Source organism: Rhinatrema bivittatum, chromosome 18 (genome assembly GCF_901001135.1).
Source record: "Rhinatrema bivittatum chromosome 18, aRhiBiv1.1, whole genome shotgun sequence".
Taxonomy (NCBI): Eukaryota; Metazoa; Chordata; class Amphibia; order Gymnophiona; family Rhinatrematidae; genus Rhinatrema; species Rhinatrema bivittatum.
The window spans coordinates 28,419,403-28,445,005 of NC_042632.1; the positions used below are offsets into that span (position 1 = coordinate 28,419,403).

Sequence of the window (25,603 nt, forward strand, 5' to 3'; positions counted from 1 at the left end):
ATTGCTGATGCAATCGAATAAAAACGAACAAAAAACAACAAAAAAACCCAGGTTTGCCACTGTGTATTCTGTTTGTTCTAATTTTCAGGCATCCTCCTTCCATGCATTGTACTCAGCTTTCCATTCTTTCCTGCTCTCTGAGCTCAGCATAAACGCCGGCACTACTTCTGAATATCCTTTTCTGGTGTCTGCAGTTCTGTGCTGAGGGCTGGCCCGAGCTTCACTTAACTTTCATGGAAGGCTTTGAATGCTGCTCAAGCACTTCTCATCCCGGATCTTGCCATCCCGTGTCCTTCACCAGCTGCATGTTGATCTCTAGTGTTCCCCTCTCTCTCCTGCACCAAAGCACTGCTTTGGGCACCCTTTCATTTCTTTTGGTCTGTAACAAATGCGCCTTACTGCTTCCCTATCCAACCAGTGCCAAGTAATTTCAGAGTAATACTTCTGAGTTAAATCATTAATTTGGTGTATCATCAAATCATTTTACATCTTGTGTGAGCAGTAATAAGACCTTACACATAGAAATATCACTTTAATAAAGGTTTAAATGAACAATTTACAGTAACTTTCCATGATTCTGGTGACATCCGGAACCACTAGAGCTTCAGTCTTTCAGTTCAGGGTCCTGGGAGCCCCTCCAAGAATGGCGAATCTTAGTGGACTGCTACTCATCCACAACACATGCACAGATGAACTGCCACATTTTACATGTCCAAGAAAGGCAATTCTTTTTCACTGATTTTTTCTGGGCCCTGGCTTGTTTCAGTGGATTAATATCGAGCTCGCTGAAACTTCTAGCTAGACTGGCTCAGCGTATTTGCTATCAAAATCAAAATTGTGCCTCAATCCTCCAGTTCACAACTCTTCCTTAAAGGGCAGTCAGCACTCACAAATTACTTGCACTGGAGGAACGCGACTGCCTGAAACGTGAAACCGCCAAAGGCAGATTTTATATTAACCAGAGCAGGATAGCAACATACAGAGCAATGCAAGATAGTACGCCAGGCCAAGCGCACGGCTTTACACGTTTGGACGCGCATTTAAAAACCCTCATGCAATAAGGGGAATAGCGGGTCCAAACCAGTGCGTAGCTAATAGCACTCATCACATGTAAATTCATGTTGATGAGGCTATTGGCTATTACCACCCAATGCAAGAAAACAAATGTACATCCGATGCGCACATTTTTACTCTCAAAAATTAACGCCTTCCCTGGAGCAGGCATTAATTCTTGAGGAACCCCAAAAGTAAACAGAAAAGCAGAAAATACTGCTCTGCACAGGTTAGGAAAATGGACGCTCGAAAATTGAGCGTCCATTTTCCTAACCCGATTTTTTTTTTTTTTTGCCGGTTCTCCTTTTTTCGGCTGTGCACAGGTTAGGAAAATGGATGCTGCTAAAGACGCCCAATTTTCCCTAGTGCATCCTTTTTACCACGGCAGCCCATTCAAATATTAGATCAGGCGCTCTGGAGAGGTGGATCGGTGCGCGTTAAGAGAGCGGATGCTCCAATATTGCATTGGCCTGATAGCGAGACTGGGACGTGGCAGGGAGAGGAAATGAAACAGAGAGGAAATATTCCCATTATTTCCCCCAGAAAGTGCTGTAGTGAGCTGGGTGAGACTCTCTAAAACTTCAGGCTGTTACTTTTCTTGATTTCTTCAACAAGGTTTCCTCTGGGAATATTGAACTACATAAAAAAAGGAGAGAAAAAAAACCCCAACAATAATAAATAGGCAAAACACACTGCAGACATCAAAACTAATCAGGATGACACAGAATACAGACACTGCAGCATGTTTCACAGAGCCCAGACGCTGCATGTTGTGATTCTAAACTGCAGCCCTGAGAAGCTGCCAGGTAAGTGTGTGAAAGCTCAGGCAGCTGAGCTCTGCTTAACGGTCAAAGAGATTTAGGAATTGTTTTTCACACACTCACCTCCTCCCTAGTAGAAACAACTCTCAGTTTGACAACTCCGTCTTTCAGCTCCTGCTCCCCGATGATGGCCACGAGAGGGATTCCTGTCTCTTCACAGTACTGCAGCTGGCTCAGCAGCTTGGGGTTCTTCTTATACATCATCTCCGCCTGCAGGGAGCCCAGAGCAGAGCCAGGAATGAGCGCCCTTTACACAGCCTCGGACGTGCTCCCCCCAGATCCAGCAGTGAGCATTCATTACACAGCCTCAGATGTGCCCCACAGACCCAATGGGCAAGAGTAGAGCTGACAGTGAATACTCGGCCGCAGACAGAGCACTCAGAAGCATCCCACACACTTGGTATATGAGCAGACATTACATATAATGGGAGAGATGCTTTTGGTTCATTGCATAAATATCTTTAAAATGTTAGTATACCAGTAGCCTACATGTCTGAAGAAGGTTGACAAAGGTAACTCAGCTTTTGCCCAGGCAACAGGCCAAGATACACGTCACAGTGGAAAATGACATTCTTTAAGCCTTAAAATACAATTATCATCACTATGTTATTTTGTTTTAATTCTCTTAGAGGCACACCCTCAGGGGGCTAGGGAAATACCTACAGTTCCTGAATGTACTCCACTTTGAAGTGCCTGAAAAATGGCATCTAAATCAAATAAAGGATGGACATCATATAGTTAAAGAACCCAAGACAGAGTAACGCTGCCTTAGCATGGTGCACTTCAGTAATCGCATAGTTTTTTCCAAAATGGAATTAATCCTTCTTCTAGGAGCTCCACCCTGTGCGGTGCTCCTTGATGTTGTGGCCAAATGGGATAAGCCAGCAGTGGACACTGATGTGTTCGCTAAGCACATTGTCGATACTGACCCTGCATTATTACACTATTTAAGAGGGGGCCTTTCTGAAAAGCAAATAGTGGCCACATTCATATTCTCTGATATTCTGGTTTCTTTATAAGTGAGGAAAACAAGGTTTATGCTGCCACAGCAGGAATGAATGGACCCCCACAACCCAGCTGCATGAACACAGATCAGGGACCTCTCACTCACAGTCAGTTTTGGCCACAAGCAAGGTACCTTAATCCCAGCACTCCACAGCTCAGTGATAATTTTCATTCTCTCTTCAAGAAATCTCTTCTGAGCAGCTGCCACAAGAACCTGAGTCTCGGTTGTTCGGATTTTCTCTCCAGAGACCTAAGAAAAAAAGAATTAAAGATGAATGTGAGGAACACTGTGACACGTGTAACTAAAAGAGCTCTGCCCCTAAATTCCACAAACCGATGAACCCCTGGAAAGAACGATGCGCTACCACAGACGTACATCCCACCTGCCTCCAGTGCAGCAGAGATAGTGAGCCATCGCCTGGCTTTTGGCATTCTGGGATTTGTACTCAGTGTTTTAAATTCAGACTTTGGCAGATGAAAACAAGCTCAGAGTAAACTGTAATTATCTGAGAAACAGGACTACACATTCCCTCCTGGTCATCAATCTTACATAACTCTAGGAAGCTCTAAACCTACAGGACATATGCCTTCAAAAGAAGGCAGAGAAGAGAGGGCAGAAATTGGGGGTTAAGCCGATTAATGCTCCAGACTTTCATCTCTGGAGACCTGAATAAAGTAGGAGCTGTACACAAAATGATGGGACGAGCTTACTTCTGCTTTCTGCTCCATGATGGAAAATATCCTCTCGATTCCCATGCTGAGTCCCACACACGGCACTTTCCTGCCCTTGGCGTCAAACATTCCCACCAGCTCGTCGTAGCGTCCCCCTCCAGCCACGCTGCCCACGCCGACCGCCTCCTCGGCGTGATCGTTCTGCTGCCGGAGCTGCACGTCTCCCTGATTCTGCAGCAGGACAGCCTCGTAGATCACGCCGGTGTAATAATCCAACCCACGGGCCAGGCTCAGGTCAAAGGAGACCTACAGGATAGAAAATGGTGACTAGCAAGACCTCCGGCACGCGAGCAGTCAGGCCATCTACTCTCCCCCCCCCCCCCCCAGTCCCTCGACTCTCACATTATCGGTCACACCAAAGAGCGTCAGGTACTGAAACAGCATCTTCATGTCCTCCAGCCCCTCCAGGGCCAACTTATTCTGGGAGAGTTGGGGGTCCTGCAGCAGCTGTTCAACCAGAGCCATCCCACCTGCAGGAATCAAGACCCACAGCTATAAGAATATGAATAAGGTCACAGTAAATACGTATTTTGTACCCTGAGATTCAATGCCTCATGCTGAAGTCAGGCAGAAGCAGGCCTGGAAATGCTGTTTCTATGCAACCATGGAATTGATTTATCAAAGGTCCTTCTGACTGATAAAATCCTTTTTTTTGTATCCTGTATTCAAATAGATATCTCTGCATTACATTAGTCATTTAATTACACTCATAGCCGGAACCTCTGGTTTCCTGTGGCAGAATTTTCAAGATTATGCAGCAAGAGTTTGCAAATTCTATGGCAGATTATTCAAAATTCTGCAGCTATTATGTTGTATATTTGCATAATTTTGCATATATTTGCAATTTAAATACTTTAAAAAAAACTTTATTTAAAAATAAGTTGTTTGGTGATATTTCTGTGACCAGTTTATTTGATTCTTTATTAAGAGAAAAAAAAGATTTTAGTGATTGGGGCTGGGGAGGAAGGAAGGTAAGGGATCTTGGAATAGGAAGAGAGGAGATCACAGAGGAGGGAAATAAAGGAATCTTAGGAGGGGTATAGACATAAGGGATGGAGAAGGACAGAGGGAGGAGAGGATGGGTGATTCAGGGAGGGATCGGGAGTGGGATGGAGGAGGAAGGATCTGGAATGAAGCAAGGGAGTACTGGGGATGTGGGTGGAAGAGGAGGGATGGGGTGGAGACGGAAGGAAGCCACAACCTCCCTCCCCTAATCACACTTCTCCCTCTTTCACTTTCTCCCCCCCTGGGTCTCTCCCCATCACAAACCCCGGTTCACCCCCACGAACCCGTCACTCACCCTAGCTTGCCCCCATCCCATCCCTGTTTTTCCCTCCTCGTGCTGTGAACCACGGTGTTCGGGCGCGGCAGGGAGGAGGTGCCAAAGAAACTGCAAGGCTGACTGTCTTCTCCTCTTATTCCACCGAATGAGCGGACAGACGAGGGGACGCCGACTCTCTTTCAGGGCAGGCAGGAGAGGAGCAATGCCTGAGCATCAGCCCACTCCCACCACGGTAGGTTTGGTTTAAAGGTCCCTGATCTCCTGCAGCAGGGTGGCCAGGCTTAGCCAAATCCCATGGCAAAGGCTGTACTTCGTGGCCTGTACCGCAGCTGCAGAACTGTGGGAGACTGAGGCCTCTGCTCCGAGCTAATTAGAAGCCCCTGGGGCGCAGGTTAATGTATAATACTAAGTGGTAATCCATAAATACAGCCCCAGTTTCTTGCAGCAATAGGCAGCAAATTCTGTGACAAAGGTCCTCAAACTGTGGCAATTCTGTGGCACCTTTGCATACACCGGAATCATTTTGCATATGATATCATGTGCATGTATTTTGCATAATACAAACAAAGTAGTTTTCCAAGCTTACTTTGTGTCTGAATAATTTATTTTGTTCTTTTGGGAGTTTTATGGCTGGAGAGTTTCAGATTCTGATGTTGGGGATGGCAGGAAGAAGATCTCTATGGAGAAGAGGAGGGGGATCAGGGAAGATCAGGGATGTAGGGAGAAGATCATGATGGAGAAAAAGAAGAGGTTCTTGGATCTTAATGGCGGGGGGGATCCAGAGATAGGAAAAGGAGGCATCCTTTCCCTGGTGCCAGCCCTGCTCCCTCTCACATCACGTATCCTTACACCCTCTTTAACACAGTCCCCCCTAGCCCTTCCATTCTCTCACATATACACCCCCTCCCTGCTGCAGCCCCTCTATTAAACACTCCTTCCCTACCTGTCTGTCCACCCAACAGGTGGTAACAGGTGGGAAGGAAGAGGAGAGCAGCAAGCACTGCTGATTCAAGCCGGCATGCTGACACTCTCCTCCTCCTGCCGTCAAGTCAGCATGGGAGGCTGGGGACAGCCTCAGCCTCCAGAACCCAGCTTGGCCCTCTGGTTTCCCACGGTGACTCTGCAGCCCTTCCCGAAGCATCCCTGGCGCCCAGCGGCCCCTGCCCATAATCAAATTAAATAATCCTGATTTCTCTTCACATCACCAGAGTTATGTGCAAATTCCAAGCTGAAGTGTGGTGGTAGGTAAGGCGATAAAAGTCATGCATGTGCTCTGAATCAAACCTTACATGCAAACAGTTATTCAGGGTTAAAAACAAAAGCAAAAAGCTACAACCCTGAATAAAATACAAGATCTACAATATGGCATAAGTGGGGTTTTAGCAGTGCTGACCTTTAGCACTGGTTGGGCGTTTTCTCAAAGCCCCGTTATATAAACTGCATAGAGTTAGAAGTTATAACACTAGAAAGAAAAACCATGCATATTGTGAACGGTAATGACCTTTGCTCTATTTCAGCTAAAGCAAATGTCCTAAACTGGTTCAGATTAGAACTCTTTTCAACTTATGGTAGCATTTTAGAGAGCTAGAGCCTTCTCATAGTTTCTAAATGATTACTCATGACATTACTACATCTGCAGAGTTATTGCTAGTTAATATTTATTTATTTATTTAAAAGTTCTTACGTACCACACCCTCCATAGTGCGGGGCGGTTTACAATAAGACATGCATAATAAATAATATGAAATAATTAAAATACAAAATAAAATAGACATCAACATAATAATAAAAGTCTCAGATAAAATAAGGAACAGAGATGTTATTGATCAGAAGCTGAAATAATGTTGTAAGTAAGACCATTCAAGAGTGCAACGCCCCAGTTATTGACTGTATAGTAATTAATGAACTAAGATGATATATTTGTCTCTATTTCCAGATTGGTGTATGAGCTTGCTGGTCTCTTTACATTGAAGTAATAAAGGGAACTATTACTGGAGGCACAGGTGTGCTTACTGTCTGATATTTTTAGAGTTTTTGTATAGCACCTAGTTAGGGGAAATCTGGTTCCCCACACATGCAGGACAGTCATTCATGAAGAACGAGGCCATACTGTGTAAAACAAATGGTAAACGCGGAGTTCAAAGCCCCCTGCAAGCCCACGGCTGCAGTAAAACACCTTTCACTAAGATAAAGATCAGAGAGCCGGATGCTTTCCTTCATTTGTAGCAATTTCATGCTCAAAGCAGCGCGACACTGAGTGTTCGTGCAGAGACCGACTCGACCCAACCACCAAACTGGAACCAAAGGCTGGCAGAGACTTCACCTTTCAACCCCTTCGACCTACAGTTAGCCATGGTTGAATGCTCCTGTATAACCCCATTTCACAGCCAATAGTTGCAAATGTCCTCTAATAGCCTTCCCTCTTTTACCCCCCCCCCCGACTCTCATCCCAGAACTGTCCATGGAGTAAAGGTCACCCCACAGCGGCCTGGGCCAACAGCTCCAGCCATGCATTATTTCCCATCTGATGCAGAAAAGAACAAGGTGCTACACAATACTCTGTCAAGGTCTTGAGAACAGTCCAAGGTAGTCAGTAATATTACTTTTAGGACAGTTCTGATACTTTACTATCCCCCAGCTTAGCTGATACACACCGCTAAATTTAATGTGTTCTCCTATTTGATCTGCAGCTTCAGGTGCAAGTCCCTTCTTTTCCACCATTTCTTCCTTCACAGCCTCCCAAGATACCTAGAAAGAATAGATGGAAGCTGATCAGATCCCCTGGAACATAATCTGAGGTTCCTACAGTTTCCATGTTTGCATTAAGTGTACAGACTATCATGAACCACAACCCTTACATGGAAACTGTTTCTCTGGGGCATCATCCAACCACCGAATCCGGAGCAGGCAGGAGCACCACTCCCAGTGTGAAAGCAGAGCTTTTATAGATTTCACCCAGCACAGCAACCAGGACGAGGGGACTGCTTTGTACAGAACAAAACTTTATGAATAACCAGCCATCTCAAGAAAAGAAGCAGGAAGTAACTGGTTTCTATTACGCTCAGAATGCCAAAACGGAAAGAGCAGATGAACCCCGAATCCCTTCCTGCAGAACACAGTAGGGGCCAAGTAAAACCTCACACTTCCAGGACAAATCACTCGCTAAACTCACAGCCCCAGCAGTCCCAGTATCCTGCCGTTGCATCCCACCCCTAACCCCATATATAAGAAGTCTGCTTCACAAAGGCCCAAGAACACGCCTCTTGGTGTATCTGAAGGCACAGAGTTCTGCTGGTTTCTTAACACGGAGGGCTCACATCAAACCAAAGGCCAAATCTGCAAAAAGCAGCTGGCAATCTGTCCTTTCTTTACATGCTGTTATATTGCCCTCCCAGCAGTAGCTGGAACAGGGGTGGCCAACCCTGGACCTCAAGAGCCACAAATGAGCCTGGTTTTCAGGACAGCCACAATGAATATGCCCGAGAGATGCTTGCATACCACAGAGAAGTGCATGGAAAGCTCTCTCCTGCACATTCACTGTGGACATCCTGAAAACCAGGCTTGAGGACTGGAGCTGGCCATCCCTGAGCTAGAAGATGGACACATGTTCTGTTTCAGGCCAGATGAAAGCTGGTTACATCACATTCTGCTAGGGTGGGTTTGGGATGAGAAGCCCCGGTAGGATGCTAGGGCTCAGGATCAGCACATCAGTAACCAATTTGTGCTGTGGACTAGAATTTGACAGCAGCCACGAGAGAACGCCCTCATCAGTCACTGTGTCCCACAAGTCAGACAAATGTTTTACCTTGTCCAGTTTGTCCACGCAGGAGCAAACTGTTTGAAATTTATTTCTCGGAACACCACAGATTTCAAATACGCCTTCCAGGATCCGTCTATCGTTGATCTGGAAGCGAAGAGTCACTTTTCAGAGGCCTGGCTATCACATGATTTCATTTCTCTGTTCCACCGGCTGAACACAATAAATCTGAAACTCACACATTCAGTGAGGCTGTTTATTGTATACTTCTTACTAAGAAACCTGCCACAGGTCATGTTACCTGAGAGAGGCTGACTCTCCAATGTCTTTCACCTATGATAGCCCATTTTCTGCCAGTGGCCCACTTCTCTATCACTCCCTTCCTCCCCCCTCCCAAAATCCTGCACTCATGGGCTCTAAATTTGGCCACTAGATTTCACTGTTGCGGCCCTCAGCTGCAGCCAACCTGGGGTCTGCAAGACTCGACGCAGGAATCAGGTTCAGGCCAACCCACAAAGAAAAATTTCATAATATTTACAGAAGTTACAATTTATAGGAATCAATACAAAACTTCAACGTGACCGATCAAGCCACCTGTCATGTCAAAGCAGCAGCTCAGGTCCAGCGAAACAGATGCAAATGAACTGAGCACTGGATGTTTGTACACGGGAGGAAGGGCAGGCCTATCAAATCCTGGGCTTACCTTGATGAGAAAGTCTCCCAGCTGCAGTTCCCTCAGGATCTCATGCATGATCTTCACACACTCGGCATCAGGAATCATGGGATCGTACTTGCCAGCAATGTCAAAATCCTGCGACACAGGCAAGCGGGCGTGAGACTCTACACAGTGTATCATCAACCATGGAGAAAGCAACCACAGAAACTAGAAGGCCACGGAGGTGGTCAAAGGGCCGGAGATCCTCTTAGTTTCATGGAAACAATCCAGAGGAGGCCCATCCTCTCACATTTTGAGAAGCCATAATGGATAGCAATTTTTCTGCCGCAGCCTAAGGACTGTAACTAGCTGTGGAAATATGTGTCCTGTGGTTTGGTCCTTCCAGGCTATTCCATTGTCAGAATACAGACAAGGAGTCGCGCGGGTACTCACACACTGGTAGAACTCCCTGTAGCGTCCCCTCGTCATGGCTGGGCTGTCACGTCTGTAAACTTTGCCAATATGGTAGCGCTTAAAGTTTGTGATTTTATTCATTGCCAAATATCGAGCAAAAGGAACCTGAGAGCCAATGGTTAAGAATAAAATCAAGCACGTGGAGGTCACTCATATGAGAAGCTTTCAGAAGTGTTATTATGGAACCACGAAATGCAGAGCAGGACTCGTTCAAAGCTTCTCCCAGCACTGGGATTCTCCTTGCTGAGAGGAGTGTGATTAAGCTGTAAGACAGATTGTCTGCTTGCTTTTCCCACCCGATTCGAATCTTGGAATATAGAATGCTCCCGCTTAGGGGGACAGGGAAAACAATTCTGCATGCTATGAATCAATGAGTGGCAAAATTAACCTTTTTCATTTAGATTCTGCCTTTTTGGGACACTTCAGGTACTGCAGGTGTTTTCCTGTCCCCCAGCAGGCTCTCAATGGAGGCTGAAGTGACTTGCAAAAGGGTCACAATGAGTGGCAGTGAGATCTGAAGCCTTGTTTCTCTGGTTCACAATCCATTGCTCCAACCGCTAGGCTATTTCTCTATGCCTGCTTGACTAAAAATAGATGGTCTATTACATATCGCTGGCAAATAGATTAGGCAGAATTACTTGGCACTGTCTGGAAAAAAATACTGCTCTGTACTAGGAAAGAAGGGTAAGTAATTAAAGTCAAATCATGGTCATTTGCAAAGTATAAAATCAGATCAATAATTACATTTCAGGAGGATGATTGGTAGTATCTTATTCTATGTTTGTGGCAATTTTTTCTAGTTAGTGTGGTTTACTTTTATTTATTTATAGGCATTTGTTATTTGCCGCCTTTTATCCAAGGCTGGCCTCAAGGCGGATTACGACAAATTTAATACCAACCACACAGTTGAAGCGGCATTAAGAGTCAAACGGTCATTATTCAACACTCAAGAGGTTAGGTCGGAAGACTGAAGGCTACTGCAACGAAGACCTAGCTGAAAAACCACGCCTTAGCTTTTTTTCCTGAACATAAAGTAGCATGGCTCAAGGCATAAGAGTAATGGTAACTTATTCCCTAAACCAGGTTCTAGAACAGGAGCCACGCTAAACTGCACATCTCAGATCCATAAGTACCGGAGTCAACGAATAAGCAAAGCCACTCCATACTTCAAAGCAACAAATGAGCAAGTAAACAGGACTACAATCAGGGATTCAGAGTGTGGAGGAGGAAAATAGATTCCACAGAAGAGAGCCTACCTGATCTTATTTGCAAAGCAGCTAAGGAAAAGGTAGGGTCTTTGGTAGAGCTTCTTCATTTCTTTCAACAGGTGCGAAAAGCTCTTAACAACAGAAGGATGACTGGGAAACCTTGTACTGCCAAAGCTGTCACCACTGACACTATTTTGCCTCGATTCAGACGGATATCCTGATCTACACCGAGGAATCGGTACAACGAGAAAGACGTCTGTAGGTAGGACCCCCCTCACAAAACAGCTGGTAGAACTGAGGGGGGGGGGGGCGCAAAGCTGAGAAGCTTCTGGGACAGTGAGGACTTCAGCGATGTTTACAGAGGTGCAAACATGGAAAATTCAAGCAGAAGGGAAGATGACATTGAAGCACAGAATGACAGATGGACTCAGCTTACCAGAGTCACTCTTGTACTGTGGCATGGGTGAGGTGAAAGGGGAGGTGCTAGTGCTAGGCAATTTCAATCTGCTGGAGGTTGACCGGGACAGTCCCAGTGATCCTGGATTCTCTGCAGGGAAAACTTGTAACAGAATTCACATGGATGGGCCAACATTCGACCTGGTGCTTACAAATGGGGAGAATGTTTCCGATGTTCTAGCGAGTGATTTATTATTTATTTATTTATTTTAATTTTTTCTATACCGGCATTCGTGATAATATCACATCAAGCCGGTTTACAATAAACAATGGGTGATAACCGGAACAGAGAACGAAATAATATGAACTATAAATAATATAGATGCAGTTACAATAAACAAGGAGACGTACAACTAGGAGCAAGAAGAAGACAAGATAGAAACTTTAACAAAGTGTATAAACCTGTAGAATGGAGGAATTTCCAAAAATGGATGTTTGAGATTTACAATGAATTGTTCAGTACAAGTGTGACTGGCAGATGTGGATGAAAGGAGGAAGACTCAGGAGTAATCTAAGGAAATATTTATTTACAGATAGAGTGCCGGACACAAATAGCCTCCCTGTTGAGGTGGTGGAGACAAGGACAGTGTCTGAATTCAGCAAGCTCTCTCTGAGGGAGAGCAAGGACTATCAAGCTAAACAGGAGATGTAGATGGGCAGACTAGATGGGCCATTTGGCCTTTATCTGCTATCATGTTCTATGTTTGACTTTGTTAACTATTGAAAATATTAAACTGAGCTTTGTTTGTGTTTAAATTTTCAGTATTATTCTTCATCTTTCTAGCTTGACATGTTTCCTGTTTCATAGAAACAGAGAAATGAAGACAGAAAAGGACCAACTGATCCACTCAGTCTGCCCAGCAAGCTTATGCCAGTATCTGCTGCACTGTGCAGGTTACCCCCCATTGCTTATCGGTTTCCCAGACCATAAAAGTCAGGGTCCTCGGATGCTGTTTGAATCCAATTTCCCTTAACTGTTGCCAAGGAAGCAGAGAGCAATGTTGGAGTTGCATCAAAAGTATCAGGCTTCGTGATTAAGGGTAGTAACAGCCGCATCAGGAAGTTACCCCCATGTTTATTTGTTCCCCAAACCGTAAAAGTCAGGGTTCTCGTTGGTTGCTCTCTGAATCCAATTCCCCTTTTGTCACTGCCGTTGAAGCAGAGAGCAATGATGGAGTTGCATGGATAGTATCATTTGTTAAGGGTAGCAACTGCCACACCAGCAAGTTACCCCCATACACTCTTTTCTTTAGTTCCAACCTCTACACTTTGCAAACTGCATACAAATATAAAACAGATCTACCCCTCCATTCACTCTACAAGCAACTTTTCAATAAGGATCTTAACTTGTGTATGTTTCATTTTGGAGACCAAAGAAACTGATCCTACTCTGCCATGGAGGAGTAGCCTAAGGCCATGAAAAATATTCAGAACATTTAGATGTTAAGATGATTAGTCTGGATGGCACATTCTCTTCTAGAAGCACATCTTGGCCAATAAGCCACATCTCCATACCTGTGTGGACTGACAGTTCATGAAAGCAATGCAGAAACCAGGGTGATGAACTCTGAAATGAACTATGGAAAAGGTAGACTAACACTGTAATGCTTACCAGACCCCCAAACCCCTTCTTGATCTTAGATTAAAGGATACAGTCAGATCATAACGAAGGGAGAGCAGCTCTCCTCCCTGGTCTTCCAGATTGTAGATGAGTTTGCATTGTTCTCCATATTTCCCTGTCAGCGTCTCCTACAGAAAGCCATTGAAGAGCAGGAGAATTTGGGGAGGAAATTAAAATAACTAGAATCCACGCCAACTGCAATACGATTCCGACTTCATAACACAAAGCAGACGTTCAGCTTTGTTGAACAAGCAGTTCTGGGATTTAAGATAAACTATACCTGTATCTGAAGAAAATCATTTTAATTAGCCTAATTGTATATGAATATGGACTGAGCCTATTCTGAAAACCAGAATATTTGCATCTCTCAAGAATTGAAGCTGGACAGTCCTACTTAAAGTCATAACCTGGGAGTCCAGGGTTACTGAAGCTAAGAAGCTTTTGCCTAGCGCTTGGCAGACAAGATGCCACCTCCAGCAGAAGCGCATCTTTCTGATCGAACCCCAAATCAGTCCAGACAAGTGGGGTTTATGCGTCCCTACCAGCAGATGGAGGCAGAGAACCAAACTTTGAGGCACTGCTACATAACCAAGAGTGCTACCTGCAGTCCCTCGGTATTTTTGTCTCCAGCAGATGGTAGAGGTGCAAATCTGCAGTTTCAAAAAAAAAGAGAGAAAGTAGAGATTTCGGCTCCCCAAGGTGATAGGTTCCTTCGTGGGCCATCCAATGGGTACAGCAGGGCAAGTGGGGGGGGGGGGGTGTGTGTGTGTGAAAGCCAGGGATCCTGGTTCCCTCTCTCCCTCTGGGTCCCTGTCACCCTCAGAGAGATGCCTCCTTCCAGAAGCAAGGAAGTATTTTGAGTTTATTCCCTTTTCTGTCATTTGTTTCTTCTGGTGTGAATGCTCCTTTATAAAATAAAATAAAAAAAAGACAAGGAGCAGGGCTGAGGCAGTGGTCGGTGGCTGATTTCTTTCTCTGCAGGGAGGCAGGTAAGGGTGAGCGGGATGGAATTTCTGTCCTCCGTCGGGGCCAGAGGCCTCTTCAGTGTTGGGCAGCGCCGCGGGGAGTTTTCTTCAGTGGGGGCTGTTTTTAGGCCCAATAAGAAAATTATTACTTACCTGCTAATTTTCGTTCCTGTAGTACCATGGATCAGTCCAGACAGTGGGTTATGTCCCCAATCCAGCAGATGGAGTCAGTCAAAGCTTCGAGGGGGCGTCACCATGAGTACTACTACCCCCTCTGCAGGAGTTCAGTATCGAGTATATCAAAGCCCGAGTAAACAAAGAACCCCCAAATTGGATCAAGTTTAAGTAACGGCAACAATCAGCCGCATAACCTAAGCAACAAAACCGTGCCCGTCCCACCAACGGGTGGGAGGTCAAGAGGTCAGCGTGTCAACCCCAAAACGGAACTGTGACAAACAGTGAAAAACTGAGAAATCGTGAGAGACAGGAAGTACTACCGTCCCGTAGAGGTAAAACAGTCGAGCAGGAGTAGGACCCAAATGCGGTGGGCGTCTGGACTGATCCATGGTACTACAGGAACGAAAATTAGCAGGTAAGTAATAATTTTCTTTTCCCTGTACGTACCTGGATCAGTCCAGACAGTGGGATGTACCCAAGCGTCCCTAAACCGGGTGGGGTCCTGCGAGACCCGCTCGTAGAACCTGCTCACCAAAGTGTCCAAAGACCGAGGAAGCGAGGTGAAGACGATAGTGTCTCGAGAACGTGTGTAACGATTTCCAGGTGGCCGCTCTACAGATTTCTTGAGAGGAGACCGAGCGGGTCTCCGCCCAAGAGGCCGCCTGAGAGCGTGTAGAATGCGCAACAATACCGGGCGGGGGTGTCCGCCCCACCCCGATGTAGGAAGCGGCAATTCCAGCCTTCAACCATCTGGCAATGGTCGTCTTCGAGGCCTGAGCTCCCTTCCGAGGACCGGACCAGAGGACGAAGAGATGGTCAGAGGTCCGGAACTCATTTGTAGCCTCCAGATAGAGGCGCAGAGTGCGCTTGACATTCAAGAGACCGAGAGACTTCGGCTCTGAGGAAGAGAAGGACGGCAACTCCACCGTCTGGTTCACATGGAATGCAGAAACCACCTTCGGAAGGAAGGAGGGAACGGTGCGAAGCGAAACTCCAGAGTCGGAGAAACGGAGATAGGGCTCTCTACACGACAGAGCCTGCAGCTCCGAGATGCGTCGAGCGAAACAGATGGCCACAAGAAATACAGTCTTGAGAGTGAGATCCTTTATCGTTGCGCTGCGCAGCGGCTCGAACGGTGGTCCCGACAGGGAGCGAAGCACAAGGTTAAGACGCCAGGAGGGACAAGGATTCCGCACCGGCGGTCGCATGTGCTTGACACCCTTGAGAAAACGGAGAATATCCGGGTGTTGTAGCAGAGAACCCCCGTCCCGCAGGAGCGAACCAAGGGCGGCCACCTGAACCCGGAGTGAATTGTAGGCAAGCCCCTTGTCCACCCCTGCTTGCAGAAACTGAAGGATCTGAGGAACCGAAGCCTCAGTGGGACTCGTGTTCAGTCCGGCACACCACAGCTCGAACACCTTCCAGACTCGCACATAGGCTACCGACGTCGAAGTCTTTCGAGAATGCAGCAGCGTTGACACTACCGCCTCCTGGTAGCCCCGGCGCCGAAGGCGGTGCCTCTCAAAAGCCAGGCCGCAAGACAGAAGAGTTCTGCCTGGTCGAAAAATACCGGGCCTTGGTGAAGGAGGCGGGGGAGATGTCCCAGACGGACGGGTCCGTCGATCACCAGTTGGAGCAGGTCCGCAAACCAAGGTCGTCTTGGCCACTCCGGAGCGACGAAGATCACCAGTCCCAGGTGGGCCTCTACGCGGCGGAGTAGTCTTCCCACCAGTGGCCACGGCGGGAACGCGTATAGAAGCAGGTTGGCCGGCCACGGGAGTACGAGAGTGTCCACGCCCTCCGCTCCACGCTCTCTCCGGCGGCTGAAGAACCGGGGAGCCTTGGTGTTTCGTGCGGACGCCATGAGATCGAGGTGGGGGGATCCCCACCGCCGGACGAGCAGCTGCATCGCCTCATCGGAGAGGGACCATTCCCCGGGATCCAAGAGCTGACGGCTGAGGAAATCCGCCTGTACATTGTCCACGCCCGCGATGTGCGAGGCCGCCAGGCGGGCCAGATGCCGCTCCACCCACTGCATCAGCATCTCTGCTTCGAGCGCGACCTGCGGACTGCGAGTGCCGCCCTGTCGGTTGATATAGGCCACCGTCGTCGCATTGTCCGATAAGATCCTGACCTCCCGGTTCCGGAGGAGTGGCAGGAAGTGCTGAAGCGCTAATCTGACCGCTCTGGTCTCCAGTCGATTGATGGACCACTTCGATTCCTCCGCGGACCACGTCCCTTGCGTGGCGCTGCGGTCGCAGACCGCTCCCCATCCTACGAGACTGGCATCGGTGGTTACCACGACCCAATTTGGTAGATCGAGAGACATGCCGCGGGCCAAATTCTCCGGATTCATCCACCAGGTCAGACTGTTCCTGGCAAACTGCGGCAGAGGGAGGGGCACCTGGTAGTCCTGCGAAAGCGGCTTCCAACGGGATAGAAGCGCTCTCTGTAGAGGCCTGAGGTGCGCAAATGCCCAAGGGACCATGTCGATGGTGGAACCCATCACCCCTAGGAGCTGCAGATAGTCCCAGGAGGTGGGAACCGATAACGCAGAGAACCGTTGTATGTGTTCCCGCAGGGCTTGCCCCTTGTCCTGACGTAGAAAAACCGCGCCCAGACGGGTGTCGAAGGTCGCCCCCAAGAAATCCAAGCGCTGCGAGGGTACCAGGGAGCTCTTGGAGAAGTTCACCACCCATCCCAGGGACTGCAGAAACTCTATGACTCTGGCCACAGCCGCCTGTCCCTGCCGAAAAGACTTCGCTCGGATGAGCCAATCGTCCAGGTAAGGATGAACTAGAATCCCCTCCTTCCGCAAGGAAGCCGCTACCACCACCATGATCTTGGTGAAAGTGCGCGGAGCCGTTGCCAGCCCAAACGGGAGAGCCACAAACTGGAAATGTTGATCCAGGATCTTGAACAGTAGAAGACAGTGATGCTCCCGGCGAATGGGGATGTGGAGGTAGGCCTCCGTCAGGTCCAAGGAGGCCAGGAATTCCCCGCGATGTACCGCCGCGATCACTGACCGCAACGTTTCCATGTGGAACCGAACCACCCGGAGTGATTTGTTGACTTCCTTCAAGTCCAGGATGGGCCGGTAGGATCCGTCCTTCTTTGGTACCACGAAGTAGATGGAATAATGGCCCGAGCCCACCTCTCCGAAGGGCACGGGCGCAATGGCGCCTATCTCCCAAAGTCTGTCCAGGGTCAACTGCACCGCCCGTCGCTTGGTGTCCGAGCCGCAAGGGGAGAATATGAACCGTCCCTTTGGAGCGCGGACAAACTCCAACGCGTAACCTTGTCCGATGGTATCCAAGACCCACTGGTCCGAGGTGATCCGCGCCCACTCCTCGTAGAAGAACACCAGCCGCCCCCCAATCCTGGGGACGGCGGAGTGGGCGAGCTGAACATCATTGCGAGGACTTGGGAGAGGGTTGTCCAGCTGCGGGAGCGGGACGCACGGGGCGGCGCCCGCGAAAGGAGCGAGACCAGGGCTGAGACCTGGGGGCAGAGGGCCTGGCTGCCGCCGGTCTGTAGTTCCGGTTGCGCCCTGGCTCTGGTCCGAGAGGACGAAAATGCCCTGGTGGAGCAATATCTGTCTTCCGGCAGGCGATGAACCGCGTTTTCCCCCAGCGACTTGATGATTTGATCCAAATCCTCCCCGAACAGAAACTTGCCCCTGAATGGCAGGGAGCCCAGACTCGACTTGGAGGACGTGTCCGCTGCCCAATTGCGGAGCCATAGGAGGCGGCGAGCCGCTACCACCGAGGCCATGGAGCGGGCGAGGACCCGAAACAGGTCATAGGAGGAGTCAGCCCCATACGCAACCGCAGCTTCCAGTCTATCCGCCTGGGCGGCCTCCCCGGCCGGTAGGACCTGAGAGATGAGTAGCTGTTGCACCCAGAGAAGGCTGGCCCGCTGTGCCAGCGAACTACACATCACCGCCCGCAACCCTACCGCGGAGACCTCGAAGACCCTCTTGAGGAAGACTTCCAACTTGCGATCTTGCGCGTCTCTTAAGGCCGCTCCCCCCGTCACTGGGATGGTCGTCCTCTTCGTGACCGCTGTCACCGCGGAGTCCACTTTAGGTACCTTGATGAGATCGAGAAAATCCTCCGGCAGCGGATAAAGCCTCTCCATGGTCCGGCTGCCCTTAAAGGAAGCTTCCGGGGCATCCCACTCCCCTGTGAGAAGCTGAAGAAAAGACTCGTGAATGGGAAAAGCCAGAGCTCTCGGCCTCCGGGCTGCCAAAACCGGATCCCCCTTCTTTGAGGAAGTGACCACAGCTGGCGCTACGGGAGCGGGCGGCTCCGGCGGTGGATCGAGGTCCAACTCCTTAATAACTTGTGGAAGTAGGTCATCCAGCTCTTCCCGCTGGAACAGACGCAGCGTGTGCGGATCATCACCCTCTGAAGTGGAGTCCCCTTGACCCGGATCCGCCGGGTCCGATCCAGGGGAACCTGGCCCTGTGCCCGCTGCCCCCGAGCCCACCGGGAGCCGGGACGCGAGCGGGAGGTAGGGGGGCCCCCACACCTGCCAGAGCGGGGGGGGGGGGGCCGGGGAAGGTAGCGAGGGCCGCGGAATCTTGTTTGGAGGAGGTCCCGTGGGAGCATCAAGGCCCTGCAGATATGCAGTGTGCATCAAAAGGATAAACTCCGGGGAAAACCCCGGTCTACCCGAGGGGGGCTCCGAGGGGGGGGGCCCCGGGGAACCCTGCCCCTGCGGGACTGTCTCCGGGTCCGATTCCGGGAGTAAGAGTGGAGGAGATTCCCCAGCATCCCCGGCCCCAAGCGCTGCCTGCTCCCCTTCAGGGCGCATAGTATGTAAGATGGCCGCCGTTCCCGCCAGGAATGGGGGAGGGGCCGGCCCCCGCCGCCCGGGCAAGCCTGTCAAACGAGGGAAATCGATGAGGGGCCGCGAGGTGCCTTCCCCCCTGGGGAGACACCTCGCACAGATGCCCTCCCTCGAAATCCGCGAGCCTGGCTCGCCGCAGGCAGAGCAGTGCGCTGGCCGCGGCATCGGAGCCGTCAAGGAAACAGTCCCGGCAGAGCCTCGGGGGGGGCCGAGAGCGGGAGCGCCACTGCGGGGGGGCCCGGACGGCCTGCACAACCCGCCGAAAACGAAACGGCACCGCGGGGGGGCCTTCCTGGCCGCGCGACCCGCCAACGACGATCTCCCCGCCTGCCTCCGCAGCCCACGAGGAGCCACGAAAATGGCCGCTGGCAAGGGAGAGAACGCGGAGAGGCCGGTCCTACTGGCCTCCGCGAGCCCCTCCGTCGAAGAAAAACTGCAGGGAAAGGAAACAAAACAACACTGCACTTACCCCGCTCGCAACGAGAGAAGAAGGAGAGAGCAGACAAACACAGAGGGAAGCCACGCCTCCCAATTAGAACCCTCTAACTCACTTTACACTTTTTTTTTTTTTTTTTTTTTTAAACAAACTTGATCCAAAAAGAAGTAGGCAGAGAGAAGAAAACCAGAAAAGCAATACAAGAAGTGCCTAAGGTAAGCGGGAGCAAGCCCAGATTCCACTACTCGCATCTGCTGGAGTCAGAAGATACTGAACTCCTGCAGAGGGGGTAGTAGTACTCATGGTGACGCCCCCTCGAAGCTTTGACTGACTCCATCTGCTGGATTGGGGACATAACCCACTGTCTGGACTGATCCAGGTACGTACAGGGAACGCGCCGGCATGCCATCTCCTGCGCAGCGCGGGAAGATTTGTCACGGCTGCGGATCTCAGTGTGCACGTCTCGGCGTGACCGCGTTTTGCCCCGAACGCATCTCCGGAGGGGTTGGGACATCCATGGGACCCCCGGGGGGGGGGGGGGGGAGCAGCCGGAACACAAGGTCGGCTGGGATGGTTCTGGAGACCCCAGAGGGGGGTTTGGCCTATAATTCCCTTAGGGTCCCTTGAGGTAGGATTCAGGGAAGACCACTGGCATCTCATCCGGATGTAGTTTGTTTCCTCAAGGGGGCAAAGCATCTGTGTCCTCTGGTCTGAAAGATTTGTCCAGCGTGGAATCTTAATTTGATTCTATGGAGGCTGTGTGCGCCTCCCTTTGAACCGATTAGAAATACTTCTTTAAAGGATTTGACCCTGAAGGCCGTTTTCCTGGTGGCTTATCTGTTCCGCTAGAAGGATATCTGAGCCGTAAGCGTTGTCGTGATGGGATTTTTTTTACGTACAGTTCCTTCCTTTTTGCCTAAGGTGGTTTTCTCCTTTCACCTTAACCAGAAGGTCGAGCTGCTGGCCTTTCCGAATTTGGTGGCGAATGCTCCTACGGCGAGGGTGTTACACTTATTGGATGTGCGACAAATTCTTTTATGATATCTTAAGGCGATGAATGCCTTTTGGAGATCTTATCGTGTTTGTCCTGGTCAATGGAGCAAAGAAGGGGAATAAGGCTTCCAAGGGCCCTATGGAACGATGGTTAAAGGAGGTGATAGCGTCTGCTTCCATCTGAAAGGGTCGGTCGGTGCCGGAGGGGTTGTGGGCAACCTTGTGGGTGGAGTGTCAGCTGCTCTCTCCACAGGAGATTTGTCGGGCGGCGACGGGGTCTTCTCTTCCCACTTTTACCAAACATTACCAGTTGGATGCGTGGGCGTCGGAGGCGTCTTTTGGGGGAAAGTGTGTTGCGCGTGGGTCTTTGGCGTTTCCGCTCAGAATAGAGGGGGCTTGGGTATATCCCACTTGTCTGATCTGGACCCGGGGTACAAACGGGAAAGGAAACTTGGTTCTTACCTTCTAATTTTCATTCCTGAAGTACCACAGATCAGTCCAGAGACCCATCCCACATGTTTGAAAAGACTTCCTCGCTTCTGGATATTGCCGAGCTGGTATGTGATAGACTCAGATTAGGGAGAAGGGTACATAGTCGGGTATGTGCTTTGTTTTAATACAAGGGGGGCCTAATTTTTAGGGGGGCTCCGACGTTGATTCTCTGTTCGCCCAAGGTTTATTAGGGTTTGTTAAGATAGACATTTTGGCTTGGGTACAGAGCAATCCTGAGGGACTGCAGGTGGCGCTCTCGGGTATCTACAGTGCCTCAAAGTTTTGTTCTCTGCCTCCATCTGCTGGTAGGGATGCCAAACCCACTCATCTGGACTGATCTATGGAACAAAAATTAGCAGGTAAAAACCAAATTTCCCTTGCAGACCAAGATCCTGCTTTCCATAAGCAGCTGTAGTTCCTCACCTTCAGTTCAAAGACAGGGGTGTCAATAGTCTGCGCTCCATGACGCTTGAAACAATTCAGAATAGTGCTGAAGACTCTCTCCCGAATTGCCATCTGTCTGGGATGGCAATCCCTGCTGCCCTGTGACCAAAGGAATAATTTGTAATGAGAGGAGCTTAAGTGCCGTTTAAACCATTTCCAGCAGATCCTGCTGGGGCATTTACTATAATACCTAGGAAATGATATACACATATGAAATTTACACTAAATGTTATTTATACAAAAATATCTAAAGTATATCCACCTACAAAACTGTATCCAGTCAAAATACCAATCATCAAAGATGCATAAAACTCATTAAAAAGACACCACAAACACACATCTACCATTCTCACACATTAAAAGTAGAAACCCTTCCTCCCAACATGTTTCACATACTATAGCTTCTTCGGGGAGAAATTACAAATTCCATCCTACACATATATAAAGAATGGTGAATTCATCTCAACATTTTTCAAAGATTGCACATATCTCTATCAAAACTGCTCAAAGAGCAATCAAGAAACCTTCATGGGATTTTGTCTTCAAATGACATCAAAGAGGAAAATCCTTTTTTGGGTCTCTCTCTTTTGCCCTACACCACACCATGATCCTTTTCAATTAAGATATCCTTACAAAAATGTTTTAGACTCCTATGTTTTGGGGGTTTTTTTTTTTTTAATTTTATTTTTAACTACATTTCAATTTATAAACTGAGAAATACATAGGATAATATTTACCAAACACGATCATTCCAAGAAAAATATTTCTACAACATTATCCTACAGTTGCTCAGTGTCACTCTACAGATCAACAAAGGCCCAGGGTAAAATTGAATTGAATTTATCTTGGTCCATGTCCATAAAGCAGACTAAATTCTAAGGCACATTGGATATTAATAACTTTCATTCTTAAAAAATGAGTGTAAAACCAATATATATGTCCAAATAATACTGCTGTACAGTTTGTTGAACCTATTATTTCTGATGGAATTCTTTTTGTGTTTGCCTTGTTCAGTAAGCACTGAGTCCTTGGGATGACATTCATTCATTTAAACACATTTGTTTTCCACTTATATTGGACCAGCCATGGTAGGTGGACTACACATTAAAACATATATATAGCTAAACTAAAGTAAAACAGGTAAATAAATCTGTTTTAAATAACATGCACCGAACCTCGCCGATAGTCCCTGAACAACGACTCTATAATGAATGCATATACCTTCTAGACAAGGGCTTCCGAAAGCAGTATAGCTTTCAATTTTTTACTTAACTGCTTAGAATCTGACATTTTTTGAAGCATAGCTGGGTGTTTAGAAACAACCACTCCTACTGTACTTGAAATGTAACTCACCTTGAGCTCCAGTTTGGAAAGGTGAGTAAACAAATTTAAAATCCAAATGATGTTGTTCATTTTTATCACTAAGACTAGTGCTGCCATTTTGATTTCTCTGGCAAGAATAAGGACCACAGAGTAGGAAACCCTGGAACATGTAAACATGTAAAAACCCTGGAACATGTAAAAACCCTGGAACATGGTTTTTACATGTTCCAGGGTGCGGGCAGCACCTCAAAAAGCTTCCAGGCAGCTCAGGAGAACTAGACAAGGAATATAAAACTTATTCCTGGCCAGGGATAGATCAGTGCTACCCATCATAAAATGACGACATTGTTATTTATGACCTGCTTTTCCACCAAGAGAGTTCAAAGCGAGTTTGACTGCTAAGCAATTTCAAAGCAAGTTGCAAACAGTTAAGCAGGTCAGATACAATGGTCACACCCAAGTGACCAGCAGCTACTATTGTGGAAAGAGCAAAAAGAAATTTAGCTACAGCTTCATTAATGTCTGTATTTATGAAAAAGGAAAAAATTATTGAATGAAAACAATGTAAGAAACACAACAGAAGAAAAAGACCTGAAAGCCCATCTAGTTTGCCCAGTTTACTTCCTAGTTCAATGCCATATACCCAGTTAATCTATGGTTTTCCCCTTCATTCCTTGGCAACTAAGGATTCTCTGTGCTTTTCCCATGCCCTCTTTAATTCTCTTCCTATTTCTGCCTCCTGGAATCCTCCACTCCTTCTGTGAAGAAATGTTTTCCAGCATTACTTTCAGCCTACCACCTTTGAACCTAATATCATGGACAGCCAACCTGGTAACCAAGGAAAACAAGAACAGCCTATACGTATATTGGTATGACTTTATTATTTTAAGCTAGTATTTGTTTGTTTTTAATCATATCTTATATTGATTGGAAACCACTGTGATTTTTTTGAGAATGGCAGAAAATCAAATTTAATTTTAATTTGTTTAAATTTTTACTAAAAACAAAAGATGTACAGGTGCACTTTTTTTTTTTATTTAGAATAATAAAAAAGACTTAAAAAGAATTATACTGAGATGATTATGTATTTTCTGAAGAGAATGCTTTGCCGTACCTTTGGAGTTTTGAGAACAAAATTATGTTTCTCATCATCTGTGCTGGAATGAACCTTCTGTCCTAGCTGCCCTGGAATCTCCTCTATAACCTGCAAGTGTCAGAAAATCAGAGAACAAAATCAGCTTTGCATACATGAGAAAAAAAAATCAGGTTTGGCTCTAAGGCATAGGCTCTAGTCAGCTTTTAGCAGAATGTTACCTGCAGGAGGCTCTGTAAGGGCCAGTATAGCAGTGGCACAACTTACAGTCATACTAAGAGCTGTTTATGCAGGATAAGCTGAAAAACTTTTAATATTTATATATCTCCTTTGGAAGGGATTATGAATCTCAACAAAAAGATCTTAATTTTAAATGAACTTCTGAGCCCTAAAGGATGTTGCTCTAAATCAGTTCCCAAATCTTCCTGGAGGACTTCCCCAGCCAGTCAGGTTTTCAGGGTATTCACAAATAATATGCATGCGGGGAAATTGGCATACACTGCTTCTACTGCATGCAAATTATTCATACCTATTCATTGCAGATATTCATTGACTGGTGGGGATCCTCCAGGACAGGTCAGGGAACCACTGCTCTAAATATGAACGGACCTAGTGGGAGATGGAGATCTCACTTTTAAAATAATTTTTTTAGTTTATGCACTTTTTTTTTTGTAATAAACTGGTAAACTAAGCGAGAAGCAATACTCTTTCACATGTGTTTATTTCTGCACATTAGCTGGGGATGTGAGCATACCTAGCCTCTGCAATGAGGACTAGATTTAACACCTACAAAATTCCTCTTCTCCATATTTCCAACTTTGCTGAAACTGCGTGAATGTAAACACTAGAAGGTGGAAAGTGGTAAGGTGTGAGTGATCATATATTATAATTATTATTATATGCTTGTAATGGTGGCATAGCACGTTAAATATTTACACTGTACCTAGGAATTCTCACACAAAAAATAAATACCAGCAAACAAAAGTAATAATCCCTTTTATTTGAACCAACTTCAAAATCTGTGACAAGCTCTTCAGAATAAAACCTTCAGCAAAATTCGCAGTTACACGAAAATTACGCCTACGATAAAAGAGGGATCCACTTTTTGTTTCAAAATGCCAAATCGTTTTAAGTTCAAATGTCTTATAACTTTTGACAGCTAGTAACAAAAGCATTTACTCCTCCAGACCACCTTATTTGCTGACCTTTATTTCTATGTATTTAAATGGACTAAGAGTTCAGCTGCATTACTTCTCCCTACCACTTAAAAAGGGTAGTTTGTTATTAAATCGTTTACTGTAACCAACCAATTACTCCTATTTGCATTAAAAAAAAAACCCCCTTAAAATACAGATGTAAGTCTTTGCATTGGCTTCCTGGTCCTGCCAATGGATGGGACAGAATAGAAAAAGAAAAGCACAGGGGTATCGTCTCCTTCTGGGATGCTCGGGGTAAACTGAGCCCAGTCCTTTCCCACTGGATATTTGGCGTGAACTTCACAGAACCTTTCCAGATGTCACATGCGGTAGGAGTGACCCGGGCAGTTCGGCTCACCTGCCCGTGGAGGGGGCGGAACGGGAGGTCAGCCCTCCGCCAGGCCTGGGCAGCCAGCCGGCCTAGCACGCGCATCGCTTCCGCCTTCCCGGACGGGCAGCACTAGGCGCGAGCCGTGCCCGGTTCAGCCTCTTCATCCCCCCCCCCTCTTCCCACCACCCGGCCCGCTCTACTCCTCCGTGCCCAGCACCCGCGCGCACTCTATGGT

General features: G+C 47.7%; 1 protein-coding gene across 2 annotated transcripts; it reads right to left on the minus strand.

Moving 5' to 3' along the window:
• Positions 1 to 1,331: 1,331 nt before the first annotated feature.
• On the minus strand, positions 1,332 to 25,569 carry LOC115079659 (histidine--tRNA ligase, cytoplasmic-like). Of its 2 annotated transcripts, none has more exons than XM_029583385.1 (13): positions 25,396 to 25,569; positions 23,863 to 23,952; positions 21,405 to 21,524; positions 13,097 to 13,192; positions 9,759 to 9,884; positions 9,354 to 9,461; positions 8,699 to 8,797; positions 7,548 to 7,641; positions 3,954 to 4,081; positions 3,591 to 3,857; positions 3,013 to 3,129; positions 1,938 to 2,084; positions 1,332 to 1,689 (listed from the first exon to the last, which is right to left on the minus strand). In XM_029583385.1, the coding sequence occupies exons 1-13, from the start codon at positions 25,468 to 25,470 to the stop codon at positions 1,627 to 1,629; spliced, it is 1,530 nt and encodes a 509-aa protein (XP_029439245.1). In that variant the 5' UTR covers positions 25,471 to 25,569; the 3' UTR covers positions 1,332 to 1,626. The 2 variants fall into 2 exon arrangements, with proteins under 2 accessions (XP_029439245.1, XP_029439246.1); XM_029583386.1 differs by lacking the exon at positions 25,396 to 25,569 and adding an exon at positions 24,371 to 24,391.
• Between the last annotated feature and the right edge of the window lie 34 nt (positions 25,570 to 25,603).